The sequence below is a fragment of the Lasioglossum baleicum genome, chromosome 14 (assembly GCF_051020765.1).
Source record: "Lasioglossum baleicum chromosome 14, iyLasBale1, whole genome shotgun sequence".
In the NCBI taxonomy this organism is placed as follows: Eukaryota; Metazoa; Arthropoda; class Insecta; order Hymenoptera; family Halictidae; genus Lasioglossum; species Lasioglossum baleicum.
In genome coordinates this window covers 13,651,686-13,675,158 of record NC_134942.1, presented here as the reverse complement: position 1 = coordinate 13,675,158, position 23,473 = coordinate 13,651,686, and the positions used below count along the sequence as shown (strand labels likewise).

The following is a 23,473-nucleotide window of genomic DNA, read 5'->3' as shown; positions in this document are numbered from 1 at the left end:
TCTGTTTCTTCGGACTCACCCTGTATACAGTCCCGTGTAATCTGCGCGCAACGCAACGTCTCGTTGTTAATTACACCTACCGAGCGTAGGTCCCGCGATTTATGAATGATTCGGTAGAGTGAATGAACGTGGTCGACGCATGCGCGTCACGACCAGATTCCATTCCCATTCTGATCCCGCATCCCGTTGCTATTCCGGCTGCTTTATCCCTTTACAGTTCTCTCTCTCTCTCTCTCCCCCTCTCTTTGTCTTTCTGTCTCTCTCTTTCTCGCTCTCTTCTCTCGTACAACGGCTACAACGCATCTCTCCTACCACACTCTTTTTCTGTGGGCAGTTCAGAAACTGGCAGTTCTAGAACTCGTAAAACGATCTCCTGCCTATGTAGAACCCTTATCTAGCCTAGGAGAGCACGTTAATAAAGTGCACGTTATTATCGCTATTATAAAATATTTGTTTAGTCAGACCGGCGACTAAACTGGGACGACCCGGTTACTGTTTCGGTCCAAAACAAACATGGTTCTCCGAAATTCTGGTAAGAGGGTGACGTTGTTACCTCTCCTTGGACCCGTGTAATATCTCGAGATTCTCGCGGCATACAAGTGGAATTTTAGCTGCAACAATATTAATGGAGTAGTCGATAAAACGCGGTTTTCGTTTGAATATACATATTTATAATAAAATTCCCAATGGAACAATGTGTTCAATATTCATTGGGTCTATGTATCGGCTTTTGACCGACTGTTGTGAATTTTAAAAGGGAGAACGTGTTCGGAGCTTGTTCCGACAAGTTGCAACCTGCCATTGTGCTCGTTCGATGCATTTCAAATTTCTTCTTCTTTGTGTCGACGCGTGAGCTCGACACGCGTACCGCGTTGCGACGCTGAGGATCTACAATACGGGACTTTAAACTGTAAACATTATATTTTATTACCGTATTTTTCTTTGCCCCTTAACACGGAAACCCATAATTCGTGCACTGTACACAAACACATTAATTGTTAGTTCCGTTGCACGAATCTGTTCTAAAATGTAACTGGAACAAGTAATCGAGAAAATAAATCTACGGTTCCTGTGTAAATTCGGTAGGCGGGTCGACAGAAAATTCGTCCGGCGGAAAGGCGGTCTTATTAATTAAGCTAATACGAAACGCGATACGTACCAATTACATACATTGTAATGGGCGAAAGGGTCACGGCGAAGAACGCGCCATCACATAACTGTTCGTTAAGAAACCCGTCGCCCACGTTAATTGGTAAGCTGCTGTCGAAATTGTTAACACGAGCATAAAGTAACCTTGATCGTGACGAGGCATTCTAATTAGATCGAGTCTCACGACAATTAAACGGATAATGTTTGGGAACCTTTTGCGGCGAATCCTGCGCGAAAAGAAACGAAAACAACGGGAAAAAGATTCGATCGAGTCGTCGCACAAACGTTCTTCAGTCTTCGGAGAGGATAGCGTATAGGTATACATGTATGTACCTACATGTACTGTACATATTGTACAAAAAAAAACTTCATTCGTTTCTAAACAGAAAAGAAAAAGCGGGTGAAATAGTCTGATGCTGTTTGCATGGACCAATTACATATTATTATTCTTAAACGACTTTAACCTATTGAACGGTCGGTCTACTTCTCTCACTCGAACAGTTTACACGTTTTGTGCTCGAGACAAACGTCGTAACAACACTTCTTCCATTCGCCACAGTCGTTGTCCGCGTCGCAAGGAATCGGCGGTGTGTACCAGTCGTAAGTACGTGGACAATGGGTTCTCAACGGCGGGCAATGTTTCTCGGTTACTCTCTCCGTCACCGACACTTCCGGGCCCGGCCAACGCGAGTGAAACGGCGGGAGGTGATCGGTAACGCCAATGGCAGCAGCACCGATCCAGAGCCACGGATAGAGCATCGTATGCCAGCCGTGTCCGATCCAGTCCTCCTGTTTACCCGACGGGCAACAATAGTATCGATGCTGGCTCGTCCGGCACCAATATCTGCAGACTGCGTCGTGCTCTTTCGAATCTCCTCTAGTCCTCGTACACACGCAACAGACGAGAACGAGAATAGCCAGCGAACGACGCATTCTGAAACGTTGCAAGGATTAACTCATTGTTCCAGCATTTGTACTTTCATTCCGATTTGATCATAGTCTTCCAAAAGCGTATTTTTAAAAAGAGTGGGAACCCGTGGTGGAGTAGGGAGCGCTGTCGCGCGGAGTGGGGATCGCTGAACGCGATCACGTACTACAGAGCGTCGCGCGGGGAGGTGTAACGGTTAAATTGAATAGTTTATATCTCCTAAACGCATAGGCTTTTCTAAAATATTTTTTTGAATATTGCATTGTCATCCAGTTCTGAGCTATGTTTAAAATTCCAAGTCTCTAGGTCATCGAGAAGTTAGTTTAAAATCAGTTGCAAAACTTGTACCGAACAGACAGACAAACAAACAGATAGACAGACAAGAAAGCGAGCTAATAAAAACGTGGTAAGATAGAATTTTATCTCGGTTTAACCACTTGCCGTATTTTAACGAACCACACGTGTCATGAAGATATTGAATGAATGTTACGCGTTTCTTTTTAACTAAAATAAAATTGGATTCGTTTGTAACCAATATTTAAGCATTAAAACACAAATGTAGCCATATAAAACATATAAATTTTCTTTTCTCTTCTACGAAATTTTTCGGAATAAAGACGTTTTTTAATCATTGTAACTGTAAAGAAAATGATATACGACAAAGGGTTAAAGGAAATGAATAACGTACATATTTATTAGGCTCTGTTCTGAATCTTCAACACGAATCTGACACGATATTGCGTAGGACAAGGGGTTAATAAAGGATTCACGTACCTGTATGTGTATGCTGTAAGTTGCAGGCAGATTTGCGTGCTCGCCTGTTTCCATGTGCATTTTCTCGCATCTGAGTCCGACGCCGGTGTACGGCCAGTTTATAAGCCGAAGAGAACAATTGTTTCCGAAAATGTCATCAACGGACAATCGTTAATTATCATATATCTCTCGAGTAAGCACGTGCCTCGAGCGCTCTACCAGAGAAATTTAATTTACCGAAACGTCAAAAATGTCATTACCGGGGTTTATTGGAAAGAAGGAAAACATTTAACGGGCAGCGGAAAAATTACTTTCTGTGGAGGAATTACTATGCATGCTAAGTCGCCGATGCGATTGCGACGGGCGACGCAGAGCACGAATCTGTGAATGTTTTATGAAACTTCTGCATTTTTTCGGTCAATGAATATTATACGTCGCGTCGGTCCACTTTCTTCGAATCGTGTTTTCCAGCATCTTTGCAAACGGATGTATACTTGACTCAGGTATAACCATAAACTAATCACACAGCACAACTCACGATGGTAAACAACAGCTGGATTCTCGTTCCGTGCGCAATCCATTTTGTGTCCAATGTGATCGAATTCTACATGTGCGAAATTCGTATTCTGTGGTGTGCAATCCATGGATATAGGAATTATACATATATTTAAATAGGGATGGTGGATGTCGTTGCGGGTGGGCAACTTTTGATGAGGGGGACGAGGTAGATTAACGTCTAATTTTCATTGGCTGTGTCCGGCGCAAGCTCAGTACGTCATTATGCATGCAGCGCCACTGAGCGCCACGCATTGTCACAGCGTTACATAACCTTTTAGTGCAGCCAGCTGTGAGCCAGCTGGAGCCATGCTGGAGTGTGCTGGAGCCAGCCAGAATCAGCCAGAATCAGCCAGAATGGAGAAATCGAGGAGAAATAATGTAATCCTCTCTGATGACCAGAGTAACGTGAGAGTATGTGACGTTTTCAAAAATCTTTATTTTTACTGACATGTTTTTTAGCGAAATTTAGTCTCTTCTGTTTATTAACTTCGTTAGTAAACGGCTTTTTTCTAGGAATACGACCATGAAAATCATTTTCACAAAGGATTCTTCGACAAAGTTCAGGGTGCATTTGGTGAAGAGGTAGTCTCATCAAAAATCCAAAAAGGAGTATGTAGTGTTGTGGAAGTTACATTTCATTGGTATGAAGATTATTTTATTATAGTTAATATAATTATGATCTTAGAATATATTTTATTTTAAACTTTGATTCTGTTTGCAGTTTTCTAAAAGATTCTGATGTTAGCAGTTTATGGCTAAATCTTTTAGGCATGAGAGAAACAGTAATCTCAAAGAGAGCTTATCTTTGCTCAATGCATGTTGAAGAAACAAGTTTCTACACATAGGGATCATATCTGCTATTGAGAAAAAATGCATTACATGTGTACAGCTTGTCAAATCTAGCTGTGCGGTTGACCGAAAGTTAGGAATATACGCAAACAAAAACAAAGACCGCACTCGACGAGAGAAGGATGCAACATATGAATGATAAGGTACACACCTTGTCAAAAGTACGTACTGTCCATTATTTCAAATAGCAGTAAACATACAAAACAAATGTTTATAAGTTTGTGTGAATACACTTGTGTCACTTTACTTTTTATCTGAACTGTTGCCACGTGCGTCGTTTGACAGCTGACGATCAGTTCTCTATCATTGCGAAGTTCCGCCCATTTACCATTGCGCAGCGGGGTCATTTCCCCTTGCGAGGGACATTCAGCCGCACAGCTAGATTTGACAAGCTGTATGTCTAATAATGAGTACTTTCAATTTTTAAGAGTATACCAAACATATTGAACAATAATGTCTTATTTCTACTTATATGCGTTTATTTTATTCCAGAAAACTCTTAATCAAGAAGGGAATTCTTCTAATTAAGTTGATGAAAATAATATGGACACATTATCACCTAACACAAGTATGTATACGTTTATAAAAAAATTACTTTTGATAAATACATTCGTTGTCATAATAAAAGTATAAATTGATATTACAGTCACTTCTAAACTAACACAATATTTGTTATTATTACAGCACAAGGTTTGATCCACAGCACTGAAGAGGTTGAAAGTACAGGGTGTATAAAAAGTAATGGTCATCCGTTCTAGGGGTGAATCTACACCTCTGGATCGGTGGACATTTGTAAGAGAAACTTGCCGCAAAATTGTTTATAACAAAGAAAATTCTTGTTAAAGTTTTTTTTACATCAACGCCTTCTACTCATCGAAAAGAGAAAATGTTTGAAAGGAGCCATATGTCGCAAACATATAGTTATTGATATATTAGCTGTTAAAGTTTTTGCAAATTTTGATTCTGTGGAATTATACGTATAGACAAAAGCCTACTACACAGTCCACACGTCCGTGTCGATGAGACAGAAAAGTTCACTAATTGTGCTAAAGAGTTAGCTAGTCAAATAAGGCGAAAAATGTGAGGCAAAATTTTTCTTTTTTAACTGACGTCGAAAAAGGAGGAGGTTACTCAATTCGATCTGTATGTGCCTTTTTTTTCGCCTTTTTTTTTCTATGTATGTTCACCGATTACGTCGAGATGGATGGACCAATCGGAACGAAACCTTTTGCATCTTGTAGAGTATGTTCCCGGGATGGTCCCGTGCAAAAAAATTGTACATTTCTTTATTAATTACGATTTTATTTGCGAAAATGTAGGGTGGTGATACCGTCGTGAACTCCGCTGAATGTTAGACATTAGGAACAGTAACAACGCGACGTCGTTACCGTTATCGATTGCCGCTTTCAGATATTTATAAATTACGATTTGGAATGTGACGGCTGACAGAGATAAAAAAGTGTGAAATAAAAAAAACTTTAAAAAAAAATATTAAACCGACTTCGAAAAAACGCACTAAAAAGAATGAAATAATTTCCATTTAATTTATGTGAATACACACAAACTTAAATACAATACAATCTTTTCGGAGACGGCGCAAATATATTATTTAAATATAAATATATTAGTATTTAGAAGAATTTAAGGATTTTTGTAATTTCCAGTGTCGAAAATTTTCAATTTTGCGCCGCCTCCGAAAAGATTGTATTGTATTTAAGTTTGTGTGTATTCACATAAATTAAATGGAAATTATTTCATTCTTTTTAGTGCGTTTTTTCGAAGTCGGTTTAACTTTTTTTTAAAAAGTTTTTTCACAATTAGAGAAATTTGAGCACGGATATCTCGGAAACTATACGAGATAGCGAAAAACTGAATCGAGTCAATCTTATGGCACATTTTGTCAGCTTTAATTTTGTATAGAATCGTCTTATCGCTAGGACGCATAGTTTCCGAGATATAACCGGAAAATCGAAAAAGGGGACCTTCTACGTGCCTCCCTGCAGCCCGCTCACCTCCTAGGAGTGGGAACTTTTATAGTATGTTTACCTCCTAACTTGTCCAAACAAAGACCCAAAGTTAAAAATTGTGTTTCTTCCATTTCCCTCTATAACTTTTCGTTGACTGGACTAATTACACATGCTATTCAAAAGCAAACTTCATGCAACCTTACTAGCGGAATCGAAGCTTTTCAAGATCTTTGGCATCTAAGCGGAACGCCACAAAGGCTTTGATAACCACAGCAGAGACTTCTATCATGCTATGAGGGGTCTCTACCATTACCAGCGTGCTGGTCTTAACCATAGATAGATTGAGGACGCTGCAAGGGTCTCGAATACTTACAATTAGTTAGTCTCACAGAGACTGTGGCATCAGACATCTGCTGGTGAAACATTCGTTAATCTTTCGTATCCAATGGCAGTTACTGACAATTAAAACATTTAAATTAATCGACCGTTTTATGAGGATATTAGATATAGCATTGTTTTAGTTATAGCTCTCCTAGTAAAAAATGTTTGTAAGATCCCATTGTATTTGCGAATAATAATAATGACGAAAATCGAGGTGGTACTATCTGGTGGACCACCCTGTATATGATACTTTTTCTGTGGTCCAGCTTGCATAATGAACACACGGAACGGTACGAACGTAAGCGTACATGATAATCTAAGTGGTTTTCACATGTACATACTTCATGGAGACTCGCTATTAGCAGCACATTTATAGTAGTGAAGGCAAACTGAGTGGATGACGAGTTGCGGTTATTGTTGCCAAGAGTAGACGGTGATCCACAATCCTCTTAGTGGTCCGCAATCGCTTTTCCATGAAATGTCACTATTCGATATCGCATAGCCACCTTTCCACTGGAAGATTATGTACGCTTTAACGGAGATAACTATACCTACATTTGCCCTTTATGCCGCATGTAATTCGATTATTGAAATCTGATTTTGTAATATGTCATACCTAGACTGCGAGTATTTATGCATTTATAGCATCTACACGTTTATGAAATGCAAGAAAGCATTTATATTGTTAAAATATAGTAACATTCCTAGTTTATTCTGTCTACAATAAACCTTTGAATCAGCGAAAACGATTTTCTTCTCCATTCAATTTTTAGAAAATCAATTATGTATGTCGTAGTCGGAAATAGTAAGTTTGAAAATGTGTAATCCTCCTCATAGCTGTAGTTTCCAAACTGCAATACACTAAGAATTTCCTTTTTCATTAATGGAAATACCAAACCTTATTCGTAGCAACAAATGTGCACCTAATATGTTTCACCTAAATAAGCTACGAAAGTAATCTATGAGTAAGGAATAATGCATATGTCGTAAACATTTACAATGTTTACAAAACATGTTACCTGTAAAACAAGTGGCTAAACATCACCTTCTGGGACCAAAAATGTTGCACTTTTTTTTATCCAATCCTGTAAATTTCGACGAAAAAACTTAAAAATTGCAAGCATTAAGTTTGTTTACAACTCATTAGAACTTGGAAGAGTATGTTAAGGGGCTAGACTCGTTTTTCTAGGATTGCAAGAGTGCATTATTCTGCAGCATGTAGCTGTCGCAGCTTTATGAAAATACACTCCTTAGTCCAGTCAATGAATGCTCATAAAGGGGGTGTAGAGGGAAATGGAAGGAACACAATTTTTAACTTCGGGACTTTTCATAAAGCTGCGACAGCTACATGCTGCAGAATAAAAAAAAAAAGACATACAGATCGAATTGAGTAACCTCCTCCTTTTTCGATGTCGGTTAAAAATACACTCCTTAGGCCAGTCAATGAATGCTCATAAAGGGGGTGTAGAGGGAAATGGAAGGAATACAATTTTTAACTTCGGGACTTTGTTTGGACTAGTTAGGAGGTAAACATGCTAAAAGTCCCCTTTCCTAGGAGGTGAGCGGGCTGCAGGGGGGCTCGTGGAAGATGCCCTTTTTCGGTTTTCCGGTTATATCTCGGAAACTACGCGTCCTAGCGATAAGACGATTCTATACAAAATTAAAGCTGACAAAATGTGTCATAAGATTGACTCGATTCAGTTTTTCGCTATCTCGCATAGTTTCCGAGATATCGAAAATTTGCGCACACAATTTGCATTGATTTCCGTAGTTTACACTAGGACCGTCAGTGAGTCAGGGTCACCACTAAAAATTGCTGTACCATTACTCAAAATATTGTTTACATTATTAAATATGTTGGTACTTAATCGATTACTATCCATTTAAGTATTACACGAGGTATTAGGTATATAAATTTCATACCCACAAAATGAACAAAATCATATACATATATGTAGAATGGAATTATTCTTGAACGGAAGAAATGTTTAATGTTCAAGTTAAAATACATAGCTCCGAGTGCAAAGGGTTAATTAATACTAGTCTCCAAGCATGGACAGCTTATTTTTTCATACGCGAACTCGAATAGTATCCTTTGTTACATAAATGCAGTAATAATTGAATGTCGAAAACGACAAGGTGGCGGCCATTGATCAGCGAATACGGCCTTTATCGTTGCTAGTTGTCTGGGATATTGAACAATAACGGCAATCTATCGGATCGAATATCCAACAAACCTGCTTCAATGAACAACAGAGTGTCCGGGGCAAAGGTTGACCTGGGAGGAGTGGATGATGGTTCACGATCAAAAGCTGCGCGTACAGGATCGTCCTAGATAACGACATTAATTGAATCGCTATCAGTCGTGCCGTGGTCTCGCGTTATTCTACTACCGAAGCAGCTATTGTCTTCCATGCTTTATAGTTCTCGCTACCATCCACTCATTAGTCCATGTCCTCCGTCCGCGATACTTACCATTTGCACTCGAACTAATGACCACGTCCCACCCATTAACATTTTTGTGTCCTGTGTTCTGATATCCGCGGGAGACAAAGGAGGGTTGATACGCTCTTGAAAAAGGAGACTGCGTTAATGAAACTAGATGATACTTTAGTGATCTCTTTACATATTTACATATACATATTTAACATTCTATTCTTTAACCCCTTGCCGTATCATTGTATTTACAATTACAGTAATTAAACGTTTCTACCCTGAAAAATGTTGTAGAAGACAAGAGGACATTATATATGTTTTTTATATGTCTACATTTATTTTAATGCTTAAATATTTATTAGAAACGAATCAAGTTTTATTTTAGTTAAAAAGGATAATGTAACGTTCATATCTATATATTAGACTTTGTTCAAAATACGTTAAAAAATACGGCAAGGGGTTAACGAAAATCAACTTAAATTTGAAAAACTTAAAAATTTTAACAAGCAATATACAAGGTGAGTTCGAAGAACTAGAACACTTAAATATCTCCGTTACTTTTCGTTGTACAAAAAAACTTCTTAGGACAAAGTTACACTGTTTGAAGGGCCACATGTAACGGTGTAGGAGAAAAAATTTTCGAGTTCATTTTTTCATGAGATTTAAAGGTCATCGATATTTTTTAAATGGAATGAGCTATTTTTTTAATACATCAATCGATGCAACTGGACACTCGATGCTGTAATACGTTTTATATACATATACATATAACTTGTATCTGGGAAACGGCTTGTGGTAAAATTACGTGCAGGCAGTGTTTCGAAAATGTCTCAATGCCAGCAATAATACTATAGAATGAATATAATATGAGTTCCAATTTAAAAATTCAAAGTTGTCTTTTACATATAGGCCTTTTCAAGATCATATAACAGCTTAATGTGTCCCCTGCGAGACCGTGCAACGTCTTTCTGAAACATTTTTTCATATCATTCATATTTTTCGAGATTCTGCCTTAGGAATTTAAAATGGGACATATAATATAATATGATATGATTAATATTAGTATGATATAATTAACAATTTTTCGAACATTACTGAACAAGACTCATTGGAAGGGTTATAATCATGTCTCTGTTATAATCTCATCAAAATGTTTAAAATCGATTGAAAAATTTCACACACACACACACACACACACACACACAGGATTGAAAAGCAGGAATTAATAATTTAAATAAAAATCAATTTTTAAAAAATACCACGTTTTTAAAATGGACTAGAAAGTATAAAATCATTTTTCCTAGCCCCATACAGATTCCCAACCCCGTACACTGTACAGATAGTCCTGAAAATTCGTGATTGTGAATTCTTAATAGCTATGAAAATACTTGTAAGATATAAAAAGAAAAACGTGGGGCACATGCAATAGATAATTGATGCATGAATAGTTCACCTAAATATAAAGAAATCAGTGTCGATCAAGGAGTGCTCGATTTAAATAAAAATTATAGTTTCAGAAGCATTCGCCTTACGAAGGTTGCGGTATAAAATTTTTCTTCGGTTGTATCGCGTTGTCGGCGATGTCATTTTCGATCTACGTCGTATTATTTGACCAAAGTGGTCTCGTTTAAATTATGACGGGGGCATTCGATCTCGGATTACAGTTCATTTGGCCGATTTCCAATTACAATTAAACTGATTACTAGCGCAGGCGAGCGGCGCGGCGCGGCGCGGCGGACTAACAAAAAGCGCGCAATATCCCGACGTTATCGGCATCGTTCCAGAATGTGGTTGTACGCGAACACGCACTGAACTTTATTATCTGGTGTGCATCAACGATGTACAATGCGCGTGGATTTCCACGATTTTCACAATGTCCGCGTGGCCATGGCTAATTTCCTCGGCCACGAATTAACTAGTCAACTAACAACTTTTAAACTTCGTTTCAGATTTTCATTGAGCTTTCATATTGCGCAGAGCGCTTCTATTTACGTACATTGCTATTTACTTTCTGTGCGTATCTTTTTATCAGAAAAGAAATTTGCTTTTTGTGTTTCATAATTAGACCGAGCAAGCCTTATAAGCAGGGATTGAAAACAGTTATGATATCGGTTCCGGTTTTCGAAACAGTTATGAAGAACCGAAATGATGTTACATGTAACTGTTACGAGAATATCGGTTCTGGCTTATATTGGTTACGCGGTTATGGTTACGGAATGCGGTTATGGTTCTTCAGAACCGATATTATTTCGGTTCTATAACTGTTATTTTTCGGTTCTGGATTTCGGTTCCCGTTTCGGTTATGATTCGGTTCCGTCATTTCGTATTCTGTTCGGCCAAAGAACATAAAAGAAAAAGATAGCACACGCGTGCTATCTTTAATGTTTTGTAATCAGTTGTTCTTTGTCCACGAACGTGAATTGACATATGATCTGTTATTAAATCGTTAAAATCCTTCACTACTAATCAGCCGATTTAAATAAATTTTTATTTCATTAATTAATCGTAATAGAATTCGTTGATTCAAACATTATTTGCGTCAATTTACTATCCGGCTGGTAAAATATGGACAAGAATTTCAGATATTTGTAATTACTACATTTACCGTAATACTTTCGCTTCGAAACTTTGTAATCGACTGCGACAGTGACAGTGATACTGAATGGTAACACAAGCAAAGGACGAGCAGATTAAGGGTAATTCGGCCGCGTCAAGGTAAATACCGACGCGAGTGTACATTTTAAAATTATCTATCAGATAAAAGTTTTCCCTTTTCGATGAAACAAATCCTTGATATAATGTACGTTTATCAAGCGCAGATGTGGAACACCCCGGAAACATTCCTCCACGATTTTGTACGATGAATATTCATTCGTTCTAAACACACCTGTATCTATTCGTTCTGTCTGACTCTGTACTTAGAATCAATTAGAATGATACATGATTCGCGTGCGATGCTCCCATTATGAATGGTTCTTCCAGCGTTGTCGGAAGGCAGCCGCAGATTATAAATTTATCGAGTTATCGCTCGAGAAGAAAAATTGCATATGCGTGTACACTCATCTTAGATTTATTCTCCGACTGCCATATTTCCAGCGTAAAATTACACGACTTGCGGCATAGCTAAAATATCGTGTTACCGCCGACCTTAATCATTTTATATCGAATAAAAATGCTCGATAACAATTTCACAAAATACAGTGAGGAGCAAAAGTGAACAAACAAACGATATCTTTACAAAAATCTATTTTTATTTAATGTTTGCATATAGAATAAAAAATGAAACAAAATACACAGTATTAAGTACAATATTTTAGCTTTCCGAAAAAATTTAAACAATGATGATATTATTATTATTTTGATAAATACAAATTGTTTTCGTGTAATCGGTTCTGCACTACAATTCATTTTCAAATAAACATTCCATATTTTTATGCATTTAATACTTTGTATAGAAGCCTTTGGCCTTGGCAGTGGCTTGAATGCGTTTAGGCATACTTGAAATTATATTTTCGCAGTATTCTGGAGGAATAGAATAGCACTGTTGCTGCACTCTTTACCACAAATCATTTATTGCCGTTGATGGATCATTGTAGTTATTCGGTAATTTCATTTTTAAATATGCCCAGGCATTCTCGATAGGAGATTTAAGTCTGGGCTTTGAGCAGGCCACGACATCGTTTGAAATTGTTGAGTTAAATAAAAATACGTTTTTGTAAGAATATCGTATATGTGTTCACACTTTTGCTCCTCACTGTATACTTCGTCAAGACTGTGGAGACTTTTACGATATTTTAGCGGAACGATTAAGCGTACGTTTGCTGAGCGACTCTATTTGGCAGACTTCAATGGACGGGACGTGACGTATGATAGTATACTGTGTACGGAAGCACGCGTGACTTATTACGCTTACGCATCACGTTGTCAGGTTCACTAGACCAACGCTGTGCCAGTGATCGTTTTCTAGGTGTGAACACTCAATCTTATCCATGAGTAAAAGCAATTTACGCATAACGCGCCGCGCGAGAATTGTCAAAACGGTGGAGGTTGAAGACGTTCTGATACCGATTAACATACTGGTCACTAGACTCCGGATGTTTATGCAAAATAAAAAGTTTGTGCATCAATTGCAAGACGCAGGAGCGAAATATAAATTTATATTCTTGATTAATAATTTTCACGACAATGTTTCAGACAAAATTTTTATTGGAAATGGATGTTAATAAATGCACACACCAGTGTACCAACATCTCTGTTTATTAATACGATTCTGAGATCGTTGATTCATTTTTTACAACGAACGATAAGTTCGTCACTCTGTGCTGCTGGTAAATTATTGCTAATCCAACAATTTTCTTAAATCTCAAAAACTGCGTTCTACGTAAAAAAAGGTCACCTTGACTTTTTTAAACGGCACTATATGTTTTGGACATGATAGGATTGTTGCTGACGTCGCGTCGAGACGAATTCAACAGAATCATGCCATGATCTTGAAATTACCTTAAACTAGAAAATTTCGTACAAACGTGATTTTAATGAAAAATTTTGCAGTCTAGTGATAACTAGATCTTTATGCATTTATGGCTTCCAAAAAATTTGCAAAAAATGCTATAAAATAAAATTCCACAGAGTTTAGTACGATTTTTATTTATCTCGGATCTACAAAGCTTACTATGTATCAGTGAAAATAAGATTGTATTTAATTCCATTTTCTTAAAATTTACCTAGAAAAATTGAAAATTACATAAACATCCGCAGTCTACATTTGTTAATACAATTATATTTCCATGATAGAGACTGGCTAACTTTATTCGTAAAATTAATATAATAGCAATAAGACATTCTGAAGAGATGTCGCTGATAATATATGAAGAATTCCACCGAAATGTTATTTAGCGATGAATATGAAATTTAAATGTAGAGGAAGCGTTATCTCTATACATAGTAGAAACGGTAATCTTGTTACGGCTATGGGAAGTAATAAAGATTGAGAAAGGATCGATATACATCGAACTAAATGACCTGTAGTGGCACGAAATCAATTTACATTTTTGTCAGAGGGTATCACTGAAAAATGAATTTGCATCCCTAGTTCGTGCGACCCTCGAAACTTTATTCCCATCTAAAAGTATAATCTCTTCTGAAATATTAAATTCCTCGTAAACATACATATATTCGTGGTTGTTGAGTGGTGTGTGTGACATAAATGCCTTTCTCGTACTACAGTATAGTGATACTATGCTTAAGAATTTATTACAGAAAAGCATAAATTATTTCGATTATCCGAACCAGTGAATGAAAGATCCCGAAAAGACACTCTTCGATGGATCAAAAGAGAATTAAAGATTACTTTAACAAATAACTTTTGTTAATACTAACTGTACATTTATAATAACCATGAATGGTACATATATACAGGGTGAGTCACCTAACGTTGCCACCTCAAATATCTTTGTTGTTTTTACGTCAATAACTTTGTTGTTAGTTATATTATATATATATATGTATATATATATATATTTATTGTTAGTTATAAACGCTAATGAACTTTGAGCGCGGATATCTCGGAAACTATACGAGATAGCGAAAAACTGAATCGAATCAATCTTATGGCACATTTTGTCAGCTTTAATTTTGTATAGAATGGTCTTATCGCTAGGACGCATAGTTTCCGAGATATAAGCGGAAAACCGAAAATGGGGACCTTCTACGTGCCTCCCTGCAGCCCGCTCACCTCCTAGGAGTGGGAACTTTTATAGTATGTTTACCTCCTAACTTGTCCAAACAAAGACCCAAAGTTAAAAATTGTGTTTCTTCCATTTCCCTCTATAACTTTTCGTTGACTGGACTAATTACACATGCTATTCAAAAGCAAACTTCATGCAACCTTACTAGCGGAATCGAAGCTTTTCAAGATCTTTGGCATCTAAGCGGAACGCCACAAAGGCTTTGATAACCACAGCAGAGACTTCTATCATGCTATGAGGGGTCTCTACCATTACCAGCGTGCTGGTCTTAACCATAGATAGATTGAGGACGCTGCAAGGGTCTCGAATACTTACAATTAGTTAGTCTCACAGAGACTGTGGCATCAGACATCTGCTGGTGAAACATTCGTTAATCTTTCGTATCCAATGGCAGTTACTGACAAGTAAAACATTTAAATTACTTTCTGAACGGCCAAATATATTACACAGGAAAATAAAATCAAGGATACGAGTTATTCTAAACATGTGAATTGTGTATGGATTTTACATGTTCTTAAAAAAAAAATTTGTGTCGTAGAAAGGTTTAGTATCATTTGTGTAAAACAAGCTTTATTTAAAAGATGGTTTAAATTAACGTCGAGCATTATTTAAGATTGTTATATGTCAAAGGATCGCTACAATTGTTTGCATATTATATTACTTAAACGGGAAAATAAAACGTAAATAATAAAACGAATTCCGTATGTATTTTCCATACTCTTGAAAATATATTCAATACCTAAAATCGATATATTTCATGGATTGACCTTTTTTTTAAACGTAATTGGTACGTTTTAATTGTTGTTCCGAATGGTACCATTACATAACAGTAATTGAAATATAAAACGGCATGTGAGTAATGATTGCACGATCCAAAGCGATTTCCTGTTGAACAGAATATAAACACAAATGTTCATTACTGTTCTTTTTATTACTTTTTCCTTACACTTCATAAAATTCTTTCCTCTTTTTAAAATTTAAATCTACGGTAGTTTCAGTCACGAGAAATATTTTCCTATATTTTCACAGACGTTTCAAGTTGTAACATTTTGGACCGAAAAAGCGACTTTTCCAGTAATTGAATCATGGAAAAATATCTTAATATAAATAATAAAAATAAACGATGGATAGCAAAAGTTAAAGTTCCAAGATTTCAATTGAATCCAGGTATGTTGTACTATTTGTTTTTAACAAAATTACTTCAGCTGGAATATCGACAATTTAGGAAATCTAGTGTTCATATTATACTCTTTGGATCCACTGTATAAATATGTAAAGTGACCTATTATTTTTCCCAGCACTGAGCCTCTAAAAGTTGTGAGCATGATTTTTTTACATCCTGTATACAGTATTCGTTACATTCGTTCCACGCGTTCGTTACAGAGGAAGCGCACAATTTGTGTACATTTTATTCCAGAAGAGTTACAAAAATGCTGCATGACGAATAAGTGGAGCGTATAATGAGATAATGTGCAGATGAATGCACCTCGGAAGCTATAAATATATGGATGCATTGTAAGAAGGAACGTCGAAAGAAGGACTAGTGATCGGTTGGAACACAGTTGGAACACAGTTGTGTATGAGTGCACACACAAAAACACATTAACAATCCCAGGCGTCAGAAAGATTAAAAGTGGCAGCAGTAAAGTATCTTGAAGATCGTGGCAAGTAATCATATATCATATAATACGTTGAAAATTCTCCGACGAAAGAATGTTTAAACTTTTGGTGATCATCGAAATGCTCGGCTCTATTTATTGCGGTGCGTTAACGAACACTACTTACACGGCAAACGATTACACGCAAAAGCTTTACCCGGTTGCTTCCAGAACTGTACGTAATACGTTTTAAGAAAATTGTCCGCTGAAATATAGAATTCGCAGGAAAGACAAACTCAGTTTATTATTATATATTTTTTTTCACTTTGTAAAGTTCTCAGGATTCAGTGACATATTCACTGATTTTCAAAGGAAAAGTTATTACACCGGTCAGGGGACTCAGACTGCTATGGCTCCTACCTATTATCAGTAAGTATTGTACGATCCACTAATAGGGTGGACCTTATTTTTCAACTACATATGAAACTTCGAACACGTCGCCCCTAAACTTATTCCGTGTTATGAAAAAATGATATATACATATAGTTCAGTCAGCGAAAAGTTGTACATAGAGGGAAATGGAAGGAACACAATTTTTAACTTTGGATCTTTGTTTGAACTAGTGAGGAGGTAAACATACTAAAAGTCCTCTTTTTCGGTTTTCCGCGTATATCTCGGAAACTATGCGTCCTAGCGATAAGATCATTCCATACAAAATTAAAGCTGACAAGATGTGCCATAGGACTGATTCGATTCAGTTTTTTTCTATCTCGCATAGTTTCCGAGATATCCGCGCTCAGAGTTCACTAATTGTGCTGAAGAGTTAGCTAGTCAAATAAGGCAAAAATTTATTTTTCACAATTCATGAACTTTGGGCGCGGATATCTCGGAAACTATACGAGATAGCGAAAAATTGAATTGAGTCAATCTTATGGCACATTTTATCAGCTTTAATTTTGTATGGAATGGTCTTATCGGTAGGACACATAGTTTCCGAGATATAAGCGGAAAACCCTAAAGTCCACCCTAATCCACAATGATCAATTTGCCCGAAAATATATGGATAAAATTGAAACAGAATAATTGAAATCGATCTTAATTATGTTCAAGAATGTTCGACCCTTTGAGTGTGCTAGCATCGCTGGCATTTTTAGCGTTTTTGCTTCAGTCAATTGCGTCACTGTTCGATCATTCAAGGTCATTGTCATCGACGACACTTACAGCTCGACAGTTTATGGAAGTTGAAATGTTGACATCGGTTACACACGCACTTCAAGCTTTGGAAAAATACGTGAGTAAATCGACAACAGGAAATGCGTTTTATATTTAATCGAGCTATTCATCCGGTGATTTCGGATTATTAATGCTTGCAATATTCATTTTTAGGAAAAGGATCACAAAGGAAAGTTGCCTGCGAATACAAAACGTAAACTGGTGTAATAACAGAGTTATACTGAATAAAAATTCTATCTCTCGATCGTAACAATTCATTTATCATATTATGCATTCCAAGAAAATTTTGATATACATTTATTGTATTCCGAATTCTACCTAGAAATTCAGGAACTTTTAATTCTCAACGTTCTCACCCTACAAGCCGTACAATTGAATACATTTGTACAATCAATTGTTACAGCATGTGATTCGATAAGTGCCGAAGTGATAGGAAATATGTACTACTCAATCCGGGATAAGAAGATTGCAGCATTTTTTGTATTGATACCAATGGCAATCACTTTGAACACCTTCCCTTAAATTCAAGTTTATTTCGCCTTTTTTGTCATAAATGACCATTGCTGACCTTCAAAGACCTTAATGTTGCACCTCGTTGGATTCGTCTCAATAGCCGCTGTCAGAAAGCAGCTACCAAAACGTAGCATTCTGTTTAAAGTCTATTTTATGCAATTTTACTGACAGCAGGTCAGTACCCTCCGAGTGAACATTCGTATTTTGTCAACGACCTTGGTCGAGTTGGTCTCGTGCGTATGTTTGGGCCCTAAACTAAACTAAACAGCTATGTAGATTTATCTAGGGTAGTTCTGTTCGTTTATCTAGGACGGTTCCTGCCAGAGATGATATTGAACACCTATTCGTCATCCGTAAGAATGTACAGGAAAAAGTTGTCCAAAATGTCGAAATCTATAACACATTTAAATGTCATTGAAATCGCAGGAGCTTTGTAAATAATTACTAGACTGCAAAATAAAAAATGTTCGCGTTGATTGCAGGGCACAGGAGCCAAATAAGAATTGTATTCTTCTTTTAATTATCTTATTAAGCTGAAACTGATACATTCATGTCCTTAAATATTTTTAACATGTCCATTGCTTTAAATGATATAATTAAATAATAAAATAATATATTATATCATATATATATATTATAGTATAAATAAATGCATAAAATCCTTACCTAAATTCATAACTTTTAAGCGTCTTGCATCTGAAAATTTTTTTAACGTATAAAACAAATCCGCAGTTTAATCATTCATGTATGAAGTATGAAGAACAACTTCGGATAGAAAATTATCGTTAACATCGTATTGAATTCGGCTTGAGCTCAATAATTGCGGAGTCTAGTGGTCTGATGACGGAACTATGGGACGAGACAGTTTAGAATCTGCACCGAAGTACTGCTGGATGCGATGTAGCTTCTTCCCTCCGGTTTGCTTTTGTATCTTATAAAACCTTGTCGTTCAAGTCAAGTGAATGCGTCCTGTTGCATAGTTGAACAACTATGGCGCTTGTGTTGTTCACACGACAGACAGTGTCAAGTTATTTGCGCTGCCGCTTTGGACTTCGGAGTTACGAGGATCTCCGATATGCAAAAAGGTAATAGTTTCCGAAAGTTCTCCGCCGCATCATAAGGTCTCACTGCTTCTGAACGTGCAAAGCTGACCAGCCGCGAATATGAGGTACATGTATGTACTAGAGTGGCTCTTGTTAACTCTTGTCAAAAATTTTTGTCAAAATTACTTTTACGGCACCCCCCGTCCCCCCTCACCCTTGGGTCGTTCCACAATATTAAAAAAGAAATCTGTGCAAAGTTTGATCTCGATCGGATAAAATACAGTAGGACCTCGATTAACCGGATTCCGATTATAACAAGAGGGTTATTGTTCTTCGCTCACTTCGCGAGCTCGCGGATAGGACTGCTCTTGCGAAAGGGTTAGTGGTACGCATGGCTAGTAGTACCTATAGCTATTAATGTTTTTTTGATTTGGTGTGTGACTCTCCACGAGCCACACAAAGAACTTCCCGATTCGTTAGTTGCAGTATATTATTATCATTATTAAGTGTACGTTTTAAGAAGATTATACGTTTTCAGGGAAATTCAATAGTTTTCTACTTATCAAAATGTTTGCTATATGGCGTCGCATTAAACGAACATCGCAGGCTCGTTGCTCGCTTGGTTCCTTGTTATAGCATACTAATGTTGCAAAATAAATTGCCTTAATTAGTTTTTCGCAAACGATACAACTCCACATTATTCGGGTTTGCAGTTTTGATCTTGGTTTTCTGCGATACTGTTAATTTAAATTGTCCCAAAATATATAAACCGCGCTCAATTTTGAAACTCTGCTCAGTGCTACATACAACATTTGTAATGTTCGTTTTTCTGATGTTTTAAAATTCAAACATACTTTTCTCGTATGTTTGTCCCTGATTTTTATGAATCGTAATCGCTTCAGCAGGAACCACTGGAAATTGACTACGTGTGATTTGATATTTTTCCTCACTCGACATACATTTACTTGATTCGATATTTTTATTATTGGTGTTAAATTTTTATGAATATTTGCATTTTTCATATAATCACGATAACGAGATCTTACTTTCACTCGTAATCTGGGCAATTGAAAATCTAACCACAATATAGACGGAATTTTAGTATTTTCTTGAAAAGTAATAAATTTTAATATTCCGCATGTGTGTGCTCCATTAACCAATCCGTTTTCAACATCAATGTTATTAATAATTATCATATAGTTTATATTATAATAATTTTCAATTTAATCTCAGTTAATAATTCGTTTTGAACTGATTGTTTTTTTAAAGATTGTAATATAAATTTCTTTTTGTATTATACTTTCATCGATATTCTTTGAAAATGTATTCTTGGGAGTAGAGATGATAAACTCACTCTTGCATTGGGATAATTTTCGATTATTGTATGCGGAAACATTAGCGTAAGGTACAAAAAAAAAATTGTTTGTGTAATTACGTTTGTTTCTTCGGTGGAAAGTTTCCGTCCTTCTGCTCTGGTTCGCTCTTGTTTCTCACTTTGAAAGAATCAGAGCCTTCTGCCTGACTCGCCTTTGATCCCCCGTGGATCGGAGACTTCTTCTCCGATTCACACCTTTTGCCCCGCGATAATTATTGGACATACTTGCATAATTTAGTATAAGTGCGTCGTTGTAAGAAAGGGAGCCAGAAGGAATATTGCATTCGTTCTGACTCCCTTTCGGGTCTCTTGTGCAGCAACCTCCTCGTGGTGAGACCTGGGCAACCGGTATTATCCTTATTCTTATGAATAAATGATAATATCGAGCTAATAGCTGCACATTTAATAAATATGTTGATTTTCAATAAATTCTATTCTTATACCTATTGTCTTCCACAAAATTTTGTAATTTCACCTTTTTAAGGGAACTGGTGCTTTCTTCCATTGATATTGCAAAGTTCTCTGCGCAAAAAGGATTACGGTCCACAATACCGGGGATAAACGTTTCCCGCTCCACTGACCCGTTTGTCACTGTCGATCGCTAGCAAAGCGAAGGACTGTTAGGTTAGAACTGCTCGCAACCCTCGCCTCCTACCCTCGCGTGAACCCGCAGACCAACCACACTTCGTACTCTCTGTCTGCAACCCAACACCGGCTGCCTTTGCATCCACCGGAAAATATGTCCCTCCCGTGTTAGAATCGGAAACGTTGCGGGGTTTGATAGAGCCCGTGCTTTCTTGTTAGTTCCGCAAACTCGCCACGACTTTATTCTTCGCGTGACGCTTTCACCCGACAACAGTCATTATTCATAAAGCACGGCGGGTCATTGCAAACTCAATACTGTTTTGAAATTTCTCAGGATAATAGAACGAAAATGAACAAAATCGTTTACAGTGAGCAAACTTTCATATTCGGACACTATATAAATTGTTTGCTTTGTCGCTTTGAAATTTTCTTCATGACGTCCAAGGTATAATTTTAATCCTTTGCACTAGGAGGTATTTTAATTGAAGAAAAAAACATTTCTTCTGACGTAGCATAATTCCATTCTATATGATTCTTTTCATTTTATGGATATGAAACATTGATATAATACCTCATCCGTCCCTCGTGTCAATTTGACACAGTTTTCGCGAATTAAGTTGTACTGTTCTGTTATTTATCGGTAAATTTGCCCGAAACTTTGTGACTTTTATTTTTTTAATGCGAAACACATATGCTTATTAGCATTTTGCATGGAAATATTAGCATTTTAGCATTAGCATTAGCAACACAACATTAGCATTGTTCATGGAAAATAAATATGTCAAAACTGTAAGTCGAACTTGTTACGAAAGAGTCCCTGTGTGTCAATATGACACATATACTCTTACGTACTGTCGCGGAGATTTTCAATAACCATTATTTCAATGACAAATTTATACGGCATTCGAAAATTGAAGGAAAATTGATTTTTTCTAAATTAGAAGAAAACGTATCACTCATATAGTATGGAAATTTACACGGGATGCGATCGAAACTGCCACACCGAAGTAAAGCAGGGTCAACGCGTAGTACTACAATTAGTTGAAGGTTTGAATAAAACGGATAAATATTGTTTTATTTAATGAAATAAAACTATAATTTCCCTAGTACCCTAGTCCGGTACTAGGGAAACTTTCTCTACGTAATAGTTGCGCGAGGACTCTTGTGATTGCTAGAAACGTAGAAACACAATGAGGTCGCAACGAGAAACGGTGGAGGGGGAGGGTTAGAGGAGAAGTCAGATGGAATACGGAGAAAGAGCAGGAGCGAGTCTCATTCGAAGTTGTTACAGAATAATTAATTTGGGCCCTCCGTCCGAACAGGCAGTCTTATATATGTTCCACGGTCGTAGCGTATGGTAATGCGCTTCAGCCTGCGTGACATTTTATCCTCCCACCCTTCCTTTTCACAGGGGTAGCGACGCAGCCGAGCGTTTTCATGTTCCAGCAGTTTGGTCCGCGATCCGTGCAAATTACGGTCGAGGACGAATTTCCGCTCTACGTTACGTCCTAGAGCGACCGTGATTTAGGGACACCTCCGAAAATGAAAAGTATTTAGGTCCTTTTTCCCCGACTCTAATAAAAGATCGCGGTAACAATTAAATCTCCACTGGCTGAAAGCATTCTTATCGATAGCTAGTTCGGCTGGATTACCTATATCGCACGAGCACAGTACTTGTGGACATTTATAAAGTCGAGCATATTTTCGGTATTTATCTTTTAATATTGCCAAGACATCACTGATCACGTTTCGATATGTTTGTGATGAGTAGAGTTTATGTGTAAAATAAAAAATGTTTACATTGATTGCAAGATAAAGGAGCGAAATAAAAATCTCTTTACCCAAGTTTAATCGCGTACGGCGATTATGTTTTATCAGAAACAGCATTATCGCCATCAACGTCTACAATCATTCGATGAGCTTCATTCAGCTGCAGTTTCCTTCCAACAGAAACAAAAGATTAACGCTTCGCGCAAACGACGCTTATTCAGCTCAAATTCCGACATTTTCAATGTAGAAAAAAAACGATGTTATTGATGCAAGCGTATATTGTTATGTATTGAATTTTATTGTAAGATGTCCAAACTAAAAAGTTAACCTTGCTTTAAACGCTATAGTTAACGAGAGTTCGAGCTACGGCTACTCCGCGCTAAAGGGGCGGAACTTTCCGATTGACTTAATATATTCAAACTATTAAACGTATTAAGAAAGAAAATAAATTTCCGTTTCACTCCAGTTTGTTGCAAATCAGACAAAAAATGTTTATTTTCCATAAAGATCCGCTGTCCAGTAATGTCATTGTTTCGTCTGTCACAGGAGCATCGTTAAATTGTACGACATAGAAATTTTTAACGTGTT

The 23,473-nt window shown here is 37.0% G+C and overlaps 2 protein-coding genes across 12 annotated transcripts in view; one reads left to right on the top strand and one right to left on the bottom strand.

Moving 5' to 3' along the window:
- Positions 1-1,630, bottom strand: part of LOC143215939 (uncharacterized) — a 33,774-nt gene extending 32,144 nt beyond the window's left edge. The window contains exon 1 of the mRNA XM_076438569.1: positions 81-1,630. The gene's annotated coding sequence lies outside the window, so the exon portion shown is untranslated. The remainder of the gene's footprint in view (positions 1-80) is intronic.
- Positions 668-20,768, top strand: LOC143215944 (uncharacterized). 11 transcript variants are annotated; one of them, XR_013010487.1, is made up of 9 exons: positions 728-3,799; positions 3,902-4,029; positions 4,110-4,380; positions 4,523-4,631; positions 4,730-4,805; positions 4,922-15,935; positions 16,186-16,795; positions 17,477-17,657; positions 17,753-20,322. XR_013010487.1 is itself a non-coding variant. In XM_076438578.1 (8 exons), exons 5-8 carry the CDS (start codon positions 16,482-16,484, stop codon positions 17,804-17,806), a joined length of 450 nt encoding a protein of 149 aa, XP_076294693.1. In that variant the 5' UTR covers positions 697-3,799; positions 3,884-4,029; positions 4,110-4,805; positions 4,922-15,935; positions 16,186-16,481; the 3' UTR covers positions 17,807-20,768. The 11 variants fall into 11 exon arrangements, 5 of the variants coding, with proteins under 5 accessions (XP_076294694.1, XP_076294693.1, XP_076294692.1 ...); XR_013010486.1 differs by having other exon boundaries at positions 729-3,799; positions 4,110-4,398; XM_076438578.1 differs by having other exon boundaries at positions 697-3,799; positions 3,884-4,029; positions 4,110-4,805; ... (1 more) ...; positions 16,701-16,795; positions 17,753-20,768.
- The last annotated feature ends 2,705 nt before the right edge of the window (positions 20,769-23,473 follow it).

What these genes read in the sequence shown, in the direction of transcription:
- LOC143215944 (XM_076438579.1), top strand. Translation starts at nt 16,482, where the DNA reads ATGTTTAAACTTTTGGTGATCATCGAAATGCTCGGCTCTATTTATTGC. An exon ending in ATGGCTCCTACCTATTATCA is followed by an intron (nt 16,796 to 17,476) that starts GTAAGTATTGTA and finishes ATTATGTTCAAG; the next exon opens with AATGTTCGACCCTTTGAGTG. An exon ending in TTCAAGCTTTGGAAAAATAC is followed by an intron (nt 17,658 to 17,752) that starts GTGAGTAAATCG and finishes ATTCATTTTTAG; the next exon opens with GAAAAGGATCACAAAGGAAA.